General features: G+C 33.0%; 1 protein-coding gene across 3 annotated transcripts in view; it reads right to left on the bottom strand.

The window, feature by feature from the left end:
* Window positions 1–13,879, bottom strand: part of rapgef5b (Rap guanine nucleotide exchange factor (GEF) 5b) — an 84,875-nt gene that overhangs the window by 21,112 nt on the left and 49,884 nt on the right. For all 3 annotated transcript variants that reach the window (XM_051131406.1, XM_051131407.1, XM_051131408.1), the window contains 2 exons: window positions 2,650–2,728; window positions 780–924 (listed from right to left, as the gene is read on the bottom strand). In XM_051131406.1, coding sequence (XP_050987363.1) covers window positions 780–924; window positions 2,650–2,728 — 224 coding nt within the window. The remainder of the gene's footprint in view (window positions 1–779; window positions 925–2,649; window positions 2,729–13,879) is intronic.

Below are 13,879 nucleotides of genomic sequence, written 5' to 3'. Positions count from 1 at the left end.
TTTTTGCTTCAGTGGGGAAATGGGCTTCCATATTAAAGGAAAAGTTCACCCAAAGATGAACATTTTTTCTTTAGTTACTCGGCCTTATGATTTTCCTAACCCGTAAAACCTTCGTTCATCTTCGGAACACAAATGAAGATATTTCTGGTGAAATCTGAGAGCTTTCTGACCTTGCATATACAGCAACGCAATTACCATGTTCAAGGCCCAGAAAGGTAGTAAGCACATCCTTAAAAAAAAAAAAAAAAAAAAAAGTACAACGTTGTTATTTCTGTTTTCTTTGCGCACAAAAAGTAGCTTCATAAAATTAAGGTTGAACCACTGATATCACATGGACTATTTTATCGATGTCCTTACTAACTTTCTGCGTCTTAAACGTGTCGGTAGCTTTGCTATCTATGCAGGGTCAGAAAGCTCTTGGACTTCATCAAAAATACCTTCATTTGTTTTCCCGAAGACAAATGAAGGTCTTGCGGGTTTGGAACAACATGAGGGTGAGTAATGAAAGAATTTTCATTTTTTAGGTGAACTATCCCTTTAATATTACTATGGCAACGAAAAAAAGCAAAACCGGATAAGTGTGCACCATTTCACCGAGATACATGTTCACATGCAGCGTATGATAATGAAAATGTCTGAAGGCATTTAAAAATCCTCTAAAGCCAGCAATAATCTCACGATCTCATTCTCATTACGTGGCATTAAGAAATCAAGAGCTGTAGGGTTGGTGGCATTACGGTATTTCCAAAAATAATTCCCTTTTTTCTCTCCATCCGTACCTTGAGGAATAGTTTGGCGTGCTCGTCGTCCCGCGGCAGGTCTGTGCAGAGCGAGCTCCACTGGGACAGCAGGTGCAGCACTTTTCGTTTCCTAAGCAGAGTGTCTCTCGCCTCCTCTTTCATCCTGCCTTTCTTTGAACAATAGGTGGACCAGGAGCAGTTAAGGCATCAAATCTATTCCAGCACGCTAGACTGCTCAGATACACAGTTCAGAGGAAAGAGGAAACGCCTGCGGCTTAATTCTCTGTATTAAATTAACAGGGGTTCAGTAACAGAGAATTAATTGCGCGCCCTCGGCTAAACGGCGTAGAATTTGTTTAGTGGTTTAACGCCAGATAGATCAGGTTGATAAGATCGTGTAAAAGAACATGTATAACATAGTGCTGCATGATCACAGTAGAGTTGCATAGGGGTCTCAGATCATCCAACATGACTTTTTTTCTCAGAACTGTAAGATATGACCTCGCAATTGCTTTAAAGTCAGAACTGCATAATTTAAAGAGTTGCGAGTTATAAAGTCCAATTATAATGTCCAAAAAATAAATAAATAAAAACTCATGTTCTCAGAATTCCAAGTTTTTATCTCACAATTCTAAGAAAAAAAGTCTTAACCTCACAATTCTGACTTTATAACACATAATTGCGAGTTTATATCTCACAGTTCTGAGAAAAAAAGCCTGAATTGCAAGATGTAAACTCACAATTGCGAGTTTTTATCTTGTAATTCTGAACAAAAAAAAAAAAGTATTTAGCAACTTTTTTGAGTTGAGTTATTTTTTTATTTTTTATTTTTTGGACATTATAATTGGACTTTATAACTCGCAATTTTGAGTTTATATCTCACAGTTCTGACTTTATAGGACATTTTATCTTGCAATTCTGACTTTTCTTGCAATTGCTAATTTAGATCTCACAATTCTGAGAAAAAAGTCAGAATCACGAGATGTAAACTTGCAATTGGAGAAAAAAAAACTCAGAATTGTGAGATAAAATTTGCATTTTTTATTCAGGCGGAATTGGGCTTCATAGGTTTATTAAATTTATTATATTATTTAATATTATTATAATATTAAGTTTATTATATTATTAAAAAATGCATGAACTATATAATTTATATAAAAATATTATTATATATATTTATATATTTATATTATTATATATATATATTATAAACTATTTCTATTAAAATACATTATTAATTAAATATTACCATATTTTAATAGAAATAGTATTATATTAATGATATAGTTCACACACAGTAAATATTTTTTAATAATATTAAATTAGTTAATATATTTAATTAAAAAGTATTTTAACCATGGTATTATATGCTACATATATACACATTACCATTTAAATTTGAAATGAATAAAAAAAAAAAAGAATACTTTTATTCAGCAAGGACACATTAAATTAATCAAAAGTGACAGTGAAGTCAATATAATGTTAAAAAAATATTATAATTTCAAATAAAAATATTATACAGCACAACTGTTTTTAAAACTGATAATAAGAAATGTTTTTTAAGCAGCAAATCAGCATATTCAAATAATTTCTGAAGGATCATGTTACATCAAGTCTAAAAAAACATCTTTACCATCACAGGAATAAATTATATTCTAAAAAAAAATATTCATTAAAAATAAAAAAACAATTTAAATTACAGTTTTTACTGTATTTTTGATCAAATAAACGCAGCCTTGGTTTGCATTTGCGACTTCTTTTAAAAATATAAAAAATAAATTAATTAATGACCCTAAACTTTTAAAAGGTTGTTTATACTGTATTGTAAACACCCTTGCTATAACAGCAAAAACAACATTAGCAATGAAGCATATGAGAGCATGTGTGCATATCATGAGAAGGATATTGACCAAGTAGCGCTTGGCAAAGGTCACTGGTGGACATGAACACAGGGTACGTCAGCAGGAAGTCATCCAACAGATTCTCTGAAAATAAACATTTAATACACATTAGACATTTTAGTAAAAAACTACACAAAATCATGAAAAACTCTGAAGAAACATAACTTAATGAAGAATGTTTTAAAGATTTTAAAGAAATAGTTCACCCTTATGTCATTTTAGTTTTGTTTGTTTCTGAGTCATTTTGAAGAAGGTTCATGCTGCTCTTTTTCATACGCTGACCAAAATTATAAACGCAACACTTTTGTTTTTGCCCCCATTTTTCATGAGCTGAACTCAAAGATCAAAGACTTTTTCTATGTACACAAAAGCCCTATTTCTCTCAAATATTGTTCACAAATCTGTCTAAACCTGTGTTAGTGAGCACTTCTCCTTTGCTGAGATAATCCATCCACCTCACAGGTGTGGCATATCAAGATGCTAATTAGACAGCATGATTATTGCACAGGCTGACCACAATAAAAGGCCACTTTTACTGTATTGGGGGGTCCGAAACCCAGTCAGTATCTGATGTGACCACCATTTGCCTCACGCAGTGCAACACATCTCCTTCGCATAGAGTTGATCAGGTTGTTGATTGTGGCCTCAGGAATGTTGGTCCACTCCTCTTCAATGGCTGTGTAAAGTTGCTGGATATTGGCAGGAACTGAAACACACTGTCGTATACGCCGATCCAGAGCATCCCAAACATGCTCAGTGGGTGACATGTCCGGTGAACAGTGTTGGGGAAAGTTACTTTCTAAAAGTAATGCATTACAATATTGAGTTACTCCCTAAAAAAGTAATTAATTACGTTACTTAGTTACTTTTTATGGAAAGTAATGCGTGACTTCACTTTTGCGTTACTTTTCAAATCTGGGCAGGGCTTGCTTGTTTGTTTTTAATATAAAAAGTTCTATTTTTGGCAAATGTATTAGCCTTTTCACACCAAAAGCCTCAGGCTAAAAGTAAATTCACGTCTGTACAGTAGAACAGAAAAAAAATGTCAACTCTTCAGCAAAAAAAAAAAAAAGGAAAACAAATGTTAGATTATTTTAAGTAATTTTTGCTTATTGGTATGAATGAATTGGATCATCGAAGGTCGGCAGCAAAGACATTGGTTAATAAAATGGGATTAAATGCATAAAGGATATTTGTATTATTTAACATATTTAAGTATTTCAGGTTTGCATCATATTCTGAGTTGAATTTCACTGTTTTTATTCATTTTGAGGAATACTGAATCTGTTTTTTTTGTGAGTGAGATGAATTAATGCATGTTCACATTTATTCTATAACTAACATCTTACTCATGATTTCTCTCAACATGAAGACAGGAGAGCTTTTAATCAATAAATGGGGGGAAAAGTAACTGGCGTTACTTAAAAAAAAAAGTAACTCAGATATTTTCTTGTCATTTAAAAAATAATGCGTTACTTTACTAGTTACTTGGAAAAAGTAATATTATGTAACTCGCGTGTGGCACAAAAATGGACCATGTATGGCACAACAAATGGCCATCAGGATCTCCTTACGGTATCTCTGTGCATTCAAAATTCCATCAACAAAATGCACCTGTGTTCGTTGTCCATAACATACACCTGCTCATACCATAACCCCACCGCCACCATGAGCCACTCGATCCACAACGCTGACATCAGCAAACCACTCACCCTCACAACACCATATATGCTGTCTGCCATCTGCCCTGTACAGTGAAAACCGGGATTCATCCATGAAACGAACACCTCTTCAAAGTGCGAGACACCATCGAATGTGAGCATTTGCCCACCCAAGTCGGTTACGACGACAAACTGCAGTCAGGTCGAGACCACGATGAGGACGACAAGTATGCAGATGAGACAGTTCTGACAGTTTGTGCAGAAATTATTTGGTTATGCAAACCGATTGCTGCAGCAGGTGTCCGGGTGGCTGGTCTCAGATGATCTTGGAGGTGAAGATGCTGGATGTGGAGGTCCTGGGCTGGTGTGGTTACACAAGGTCTGTGGTTGTGAGGCCGGTTGGATGTACTGCCAAATTCTCTGAAATGCCTTTGGAGACGGTTTATGGTAGAGAAATGAACATTCAATTCATGGGCAACAGCTCTGGTGGACATTTCTGCAGTCAGCATGCCAATTGCACACTCACTCAAAACTTGCGACATCTGTGGCATTGTGCTGTGTGGTAAAACTGCACATTTTAGAGTGGCCTTTTATTGTGACCAGCCTAAGGCACACCTGTGCAATAATCATGCTGTCTAATCAGCATCTTGACATGCCACACCTGTGAGGTGGATGGATTATTTCGGCAAAGGAGAAGTGCTCACTAACACAGATTTAGACAGATTTGTGAACAATATTTGAGAGAAATAGGCCTTTTGTGTACATAGAAAAAGTCTTTGATCTTTGAGTTCAGCTCATGAAAAATGGGGGCAAAAACAAAGGTGTTGTGTTTATAATTTTGGTCAGTGTATAATGATGGTGGATAAGGATAAGAGTCTGTCAAAAATGATTTTAATCATTTAATTGTTTCATATAAGTGCTCTATTTCTAGTCTTCTGAAGTCTACAATAGGAGTTTGTTAAGAACCGACCAAAATTTATTTCACTGAAAAACTTTTCTACATCTGTAGTCACTATGTCATTTCACTAAATGAACAGAGCAGCTTGAACAGAAGAAATTAAGTCATACGGTTAATGAAAGACAGATGAATGCAGACGAAAAACTATGGCTGAATTTTGGGCAGTCTATTTCTTTAAAGCAAAACACTGCAGCTACACTGAAACAGTAAATGTAAGGCTCTGGTGCATGTAGCATCATGAAAAATTCAGCACGGCTGAATCAAACCCAACAGGCAGTTTACATGTGCTCTTGTTTGTTTTCTTCTGTTCTCTCTCTTTCCTCCTGACCTCCTTTCTCCTACATTATCACATTTTGCTATTGCACCACTTTAATTAGAGTTGTGTTTGCCTGGAAGCGTTCGGTGCCGCTGTTCATACATCATCTCGCTGTGAAAGTATGACTGAAGAAACTAGCGCTTGGTGCGTGGTGACCTTGAGCAAGCCTGCTAATATTTTTAATCCCACTGCGCAGCGATGGCGGCAATCCTTATCTGCCTCGCAGAATGACAGAACGTTTCCTCTGTGTGTAGTAATGGGCCACATTTAACCATATGCTGTGTAACCTCTGTTAAAGAGATTCATTTCATTCTGGAAAAGACAAAGAACCTTTTATCATTCACCTTAGTGTAACCTCATATGTTATGCAGGGATCCTTTATTCCATTATTTCACCTTCTGGCAATAATTCCTGATAAAATAACAATTATATATATATTCTGATTTTTTCCACAATTATGAATTAAATGTAAATTCACAATTTACATTTATAAGATAAAAAGTTGCCTTTTTTATTTTTTATTCAGTGGTGGAAAAGGGGTTCCACATGATACTCTAAGTAAGATAAAGGTAAATTAATATTTTTATTCAGCAAGGTCATTAAATTGGTCAAAAGTCATAGTAAAGACATTGTAATGTTACAAAAAATAAATGCTGTTCTTTCTCATTTTCCATTCATCAAAGAATAAAAAAAAAGTATCACTGTTTCCACAAAACAATAAAGCAACACAACATAATGATATCTTTAATGTCATAAAAACTGATGTAACGGCTGTTGAAAATTCACGGGCACCTGGACTCAGCTGTCTTGCTATTGGGTAAAAATGCTGCTGGTTAATGGCTTGGATCTTATGGTTCCTGGGCCCTTACCACTACTACACACCATCTCCACTATATCCTATAGCTAATAATACAGAGACAAAAGAAAGAGACAAAATACAGAGAAAGTGAACAAGAAGAGAAAGGATAAGTAGGGCATTAAATGGCCCTTAATACGCCTGACCTCTCTGCTGATCCCACTGAAACACACTATTACTCTCATAATGACACTATTACTCTGATAAGGCCATAATGACTGATGTGCATTCGCTGTTCATTCTGCTTTAATTTGCTCGGCAAGAATCTAAATTTCACCATTGGCTCTCACAGACATCAATCGATATTCTCATCTGATCTACGGATCGACAGAATGTCGACATCTAAGCCTCTGAATCACGCATCATATCATAATCCGTTTTTGGCTTCTGAGTAATTCAGACGCTTTGAACATACATTCTGAACACCTTCCAACAAATGTAACAATGTTGAGCAAAACCTAATGTTGTGCTTCACTTGTATGTTCTTCAAGTAAACACTTTTTTCAAATTACATAATTTGTAATGAAAAAAAAAAAAAAAAAATGTATTTAAAAAAATACTGTGAAAAAATATCCCTAAGTGGCTAATCTGTACAGTTTCTTTATTCAAACCTTCATCAGTGAGACTGAGAAACACAAACAATGACTTCTGCACTTTTAAACTGAAGTTATAATCATTATGGGAGAAAATGACTCATATTAAGACACGGAGGAAACATTACATTCACCGAACACATGCCCTGGATGCAAAAATACAATAAACTAATTCACCCTCTTGACTAGAGAATCAATAAACATTATCGCCAAAATCAAATATGAACTGGTAATGAAATTGATCAGATTTGTCCCTCAAACCATCATTATGAAGGATTTATAAGCCTTCAAAAGATGCACAAACATTCTTTTAACCATAAATCTGACAAATATGATTGAGATTTAGGCATAAAACGACAATTTTGTGAGTGGGCTAAAACAAATAAACTTAATATCTTATGCAATATTGCATTTCAAGTACTCAACTATTTAAAAGTTGAAAAATAATAATAGTAATTATTACATATATAATTATTATATATAATAATTCAATATATATAAAATATATAATAATTATATATACACACACACATACACACATATATATATATATATATATATATATATACATATATATATACACACACACATACACACACACACACACACACACACTTGCATGTATATATTTCAGAAAAAGAAATATATATATATATATATATATATTAAATATTATAATTTAAATCATACATAATCATAAATATATATAGACAAATATTTAAAATATAAACAAACTTTTATTTTGGATGCGATTAATCATTTGACAGCCTTGACATTTTCTAAATGAATTTTTTTTTTTTTGCGATGGCAAAGTTGAGTTGTCTTTAGCCATTTTGTCTCATAATCCTTCAGAAATCATATTAATTTGGTGCTCAAAAAATATTTATTATCATTACTTTTAAGTCTCTGAATAGATACTGTACACAAAATAATAATTTAATTATTATTTTTTTTTTTTATGCTAAAGTCATTCTGAATGCACCTAGTCGAACATTTGAATGTTAGTGTAAATGTTTTTTGTGTATATATAAACATAGAAGTGTAAGTATAAAATCTAGATGTTAAATATAAAATATCCAAATATAAAACTATATACATATATATAACATTAAATGTATAATTGCACATATAATCATGTGTATATTACATAAATATTTTAATGGAAAACTTTTAGGCTGTATAAAATGATTGTGCAATATAAGAGTCAGAGGAGATATAAAGTGCTAGTGATTTTGTGTGTTAATACTAAATTAAAGCTAAGTATAACTGCAGGTCTTAGGGTTTCCTGAAAATGTAATTAAATCGAGCCAAACTAACAGACTGCAGCCATTTCTCACAGTCTGATTTAAGGTGCTCTGATGTTTATTCCAATTAGCGCTAAATTAGACTTATGCAACCCAGACAGCGAAGCAGGGGCGGAAGGATGGCAAGAACGGAGAGAAAGAGAGCATAATGAATGAGTTGAGTGTTTTCTGAAGCAGTGTATAGTGACAGAGGGATTCCTCCATAAGCTGTAAATCCTATTAGTGACACTCTTCCTGCTGGCTGCGGTGTGAGCGTGCTGCATTTGCCCTGTTGTAAATTCTTCCTTAATTTCACACTTACTTCCTTGAGCTTTGTGCGTTCTGCTCTACTGAACTGCTCGCATCATTATGGTAATCTGCCGCGAGCAGCTGTACACACCGCCGCCAATGGTGCTCGCTCACTTACACAGAAAGACACTGTGTCCGAATATGCATACTTTCCAGCGCTGTGACAGAATGCAAAACAGGGTATGTCAAATTAGTATGACTTCAGAAAACACAGCAGCCACGATACTGATACGAAGAGTACTGAATCTGCTTTCTTTATTACTTCTGGGTTATATGTAGGCACCAAAAGAGTTATCAGAAGCTAGAGATTACGGGTTATACATTTTTAAATAAGGATATTTTTCTTACACAAACACATCAATTTGCTTCAGAAGGCCTTTATTAACCCCACAAAGCTGTGTGGAGTACTTTTTATGATGAATAGATGCACTTTATTGGCCATTCACTGCCATTATAAAGCTTGGAAGAACCAGGATATTTTTTAATATAACTCGGATTGTATCCGTCTGAAAGAATAATGTCAAATACAGCTAGGATGGCTTGAGGGCGAGTAAATTATGGGGTCATTTTCAGTTTAGGGTGAGCTATCCCTTTAACAGCCCAAAAATCACACCTTTAATCTTGGCGAATCAAACTGCTTTAACAGAAAAAAGCCACACTCTATTTGAAGGAACAAAGCTCAATCAGTCCCACTGTAATCACTGAAACTGTCTACACTGCAAGTGTGCATTTTCATGATCTAGCTTTGTTGTGTTGTGCAACTCGAAACGGTGCTAAACTAGTTAAACTACATCTAATCATCCAATCAGCAGCTGTGTTTACAAACGCACACACATAGACGCGCTAATTTCCAGAGGCACTTTCACAAGAATTCTCATTAACACTCTCACTCTGCAACAGCAGATAAACCTCACTCGCACTTCACTTCTCCAGCTCATTTTTTTCTGCTGCCGCTAAAACATGATGCATTTTTCATTATCTGAAGAATGAAGGACTTTACTACAGCTCAACGTGCCACCCTTCCTAGGAAAATACTCACGCTCTGCCATGAGAAAGTGCGAGAGCAGCAAAAGATTAGACATACTTGACTTCCCTTGACTTACCTTTTTTCACACCATGGTAATTGTGCATGTAGCAAACCAATAAACTGACCATGACTGAGAGTGCAGAATCAGATTTCTATAGAGCTCATGTAGCCCTGTCCCTTTTCAGCGCTGTGTTCATTGTCTTGTCTTCCATTTGTATTTCCACAGCGTGAAGGTAAGGTCATATGAATTTATGAATCAGCCTTTCGTTTTTAAAATCTTCTCAGTCTACTGACATTTGTTTTGAGATCTGCTTTAAACATTACAATGTACATGAAGACTTTCATTAACTCTGCAATAAGAAATTCCACTTCACCAGCTAATTACTATTCAACAGCAAAGCTAGCTACCGCAAAAATGCAAATTCGAAGACAAAACTCTACATGCTTGTTTGTCTGATGCGTAAGGTCTATAAGATACAAAGATTTCAGTGAGATAAGTCACAGACTCTTACAAAGCTTATGAATATCATATACAGGTCATATTTCTCCCCAAAATAATATAATAAAGAAAATGTAAAATTCGTTTTTGATAAACATAAGCGAACCTTATTTTATAACCTGTTAAATGTCTGACAAAATTTTGACATTTTTTGCACCAAATTCTTATTGTAACACACACACAAATCTAATTCTCATTACCATAACAAAAAATGTTATCACTATTGTATGATACTGTACCACAAAATACATCTCTTTCTCATTTCTATACCCCCCCTCCCAAAAAAATGTCATTCTAATTAAGATAACAGAATTTTTTTTTCTCATTACCATAACAAAAAAAAACCTCACTGTCATTACCATATCATAGAAAAAAATCTAATTTTAATTACTGTACCACAAAATGCATCCCCTCCTCTCTTCTATGACACAAAATAAATATCATTCTCAATAGTATAACAGAAAAATCTCATTCTCTCACTACAGTAACAAAAAAAACTCATTACCAAAGTCATTACCATATCATAGAAAAAAAATTAATTACTGTACCACAAAATACATCTACTTCTCTTTTCTATGACACAAAATAAATGTCATTCTCTCATTACCGTAACAAAAAAAATGACTGTCATTACCGTATCATACAAACAAATCTAATTTTATTTACTTTACCACAAAATGCATCTTCTCTTTTTTATAACACAATATAAATCTCATTCTCATTACTATAAGAGAAAAATCTCATCCTCATTACAGTAACAAAAAAAAACCCTCACTGTCATTACTGTTCCATAAAAAAAAAGAATTTTAATTACTATACCACAAAATACATTCACTTCTCATTTGAAACAAAATAAATCTCATTCTCATTACCATTACAAAAAAAAACCTCACTGTCATTACCATATCATAGAAAATAAAATCTAATTTTAATTACTGTACCACAAAATGAATCCGCTACTCTTTTCTATGACACAAAATAAATCTCATTCTTATTACAATAGCAGAAAAATTCAGTCATTACCGTATCATAGAAAAAAATCTAATTTTAATTACTGTACCACAAAATACATCTACTTCATTACATCATTACAGTAGCAAAAAATTACCGTATCATAAAAAAAATAATAATTTTAAATACTATACCACAAAATTCATCTACTTCTCATTTCTATGACACAAAATAAATCTCATTCTCATTACCATAACAGAAAAATTGCATTCTCTCATTACAGTAACCAAAAAAAAAAAAAAAACTCGCTGTTATTACTGTATCATACAACAAAAAAAAAATCTCTACAAAATACTACTTCTCATTTCTATAACACAAAATGAATCTCATTCCCAATTGCAATGTAAAAAAAATATATATGGAAGTTGTATTTATACATCATGGACTTTTTGTTACTTTTTAAAATTTACATTAATTTAAAATTAACATAGTATGTATTAATGTGAATGTGAACCAGAATTATTTGAAAAAAGTACAACTTAAAAAGAATAAATAAGAACATAAATTAGTGATGTCAAATCAATTAATCATGATTAATAGCATCCAAAAAAAAGTCTGTTTACATAATATGTGTGTGTGTGTGTATATATATATATATATATATATATATATATAATATAAACATAAATATACATAGTACACACATTACGTAAACACAAACTTTTAGTTTGGATGCGATTAATTGCGATTAATCGGTTTGACGACTAATATTAATTCATTAATATAAACATTCATCATGGTAACAAGAATGTGGAGCTGTAATGTGCTTACTTGTCATAAAAATGTCTCATTATGGACTAAATGTTGATGACATTTAAGCGTTTCAGGACATGCTTCCTGAGAAGATGCCATTTACAATCATCATGAATACGAAGACATCTGGAAACTCTCATTACACAAAATAGTTTTGCGAGAGAATTTTGTTGCAAAAACCTTGGCTTGATGGCAGAAACAATGTTTTGTGTTTCCTCCCAGAGTGAAAAGTAGGTCTAACTATATTCTCGGTGTCTCTTGCATCTTCCAAGCTCTTTCAAGCTCTTCCACCCACACTGCAGGAACGATCAGACAGTGTCTGTCAGCTTGACTTGAAAACATGATGTCAAAAAAGTTGAGAGTTAATGACCACCTCAATGACAGAGGCAAACCCTGGAGGTCAAATGAGCTGCTGTCTGATGCTTTGACGGACAGCTGATGGAAACCACAGTTCATGGCTTCGCAGGCACAGACCCGGTCAGCTGCTTATGTTATTGACAGACGCATGCAAGAAACCAGAGCATGCAGAAAAAAGAAAATGAGACTGTTACAGTTAATGAGAAGGTGAGACAGATGACTGACTTTAAACAACTCCATCTCATTAAGTGTTTGCACCAAATTTAACAGCATCCTTGAAAAGCACACACGCACACTCACTCCCCTTTTGTTTTTGATGTCTAGAGGAAGTTTTTTACTCAAATTATCCACGTTTTGCATAAATCATGCTCATGAAGCATGGATAATATGCTCTGACAGCTTCGGGCCCATTATGCTCGGGGTTCGTGTGGGAGTGTTCAGCAATTCTGGTGTGAGCTAAGTTATTATCATCAATGAAGCCATTCCCACAAGTCTCTCCGTCAACCATGTGGACAGGGTTTGATTATCGCTCATTGACCAGAGCTTGCCAATTACCCTCAGCAGGCCTTGAACACAGATCTGACCAGAGCGCTGCTCAGGTGACTGACTTCATTTAAGGCAGAAATAGAAGATATTGAATCAGGGAAAACCAATGTGCATCCCTTACCGAAGCACATGAGCTCGTCCTTTATCATATTTGTTCAGTATCGACTATCGGAGTGTTAAAAAACACTGGATAAATACATGTTACCACAACATCATTTCCCGCCTGATCGAAGATAATCTAGATGTAAATCCAAAAGGGTTTATTTATTTATTTATTTATTTATTTGTTTATTTATTTTAATATTTGAATGAGACATTATTACAGTTATAATTTAAAGGAAAAGTTGAAGTAAACTATAAATGTAGGGCTAGCAAAACTTGATTAATGTCTTGTAACAAAATATTTTATACTCATCAATTTATTGAATCCAAAATGCAGTAAAAACAGTAATATTGTGAAATATTATTATGATTTAAAAATATTTCTTTCATATTTTAACATTTTAAAATGTATTTCTTTGTATTTCCTTCAGTTCTGAACATTCCTTGTAATTATCAATATTAATGTCATATTTTTTAGAAAAAATGTGATACATTTGTACTAGATTTTTGTATAAATACAAAGTTCAAAAGAACAGCATTTATTTGAAATAGAAATGTGTTTTTGCTAAATTAAATGATTCATTTCTTTCATTTAAAAAAACAAACTAAAAATAAAATCTTACTGACCCTGTAGTTCTTAAAAGTAATATATTTTGGAATTTCTTTGTATTTATATATTTTTTATTTTTATATTCAATTTCAGTTTTAAAAGTCCCAAAACAAAATGTGTCTTTGCTAAAAAAAAAAAAAAAAAAAAAAAATATATATAAAAAATATATATATATATATATATATATATATATATATATATATATATATATATATATATATATATATATATATATATATATATATATATATATATATAAATATAAAATACTACTACTAAAATCTTACTGACCCTACAGTTTTGAATAGTAATGTATTTGGAAATTTATTTGTATTTATCTTTTTTTATTTTTAT

This window comes from Labeo rohita, chromosome 16 (genome assembly GCF_022985175.1).
Source record: "Labeo rohita strain BAU-BD-2019 chromosome 16, IGBB_LRoh.1.0, whole genome shotgun sequence".
Classification (NCBI taxonomy): Eukaryota; Metazoa; Chordata; class Actinopteri; order Cypriniformes; family Cyprinidae; genus Labeo; species Labeo rohita.
Note: the sequence above shows the minus strand (reverse complement) of the source record. Positions and strands in the feature narration are given on the sequence as shown.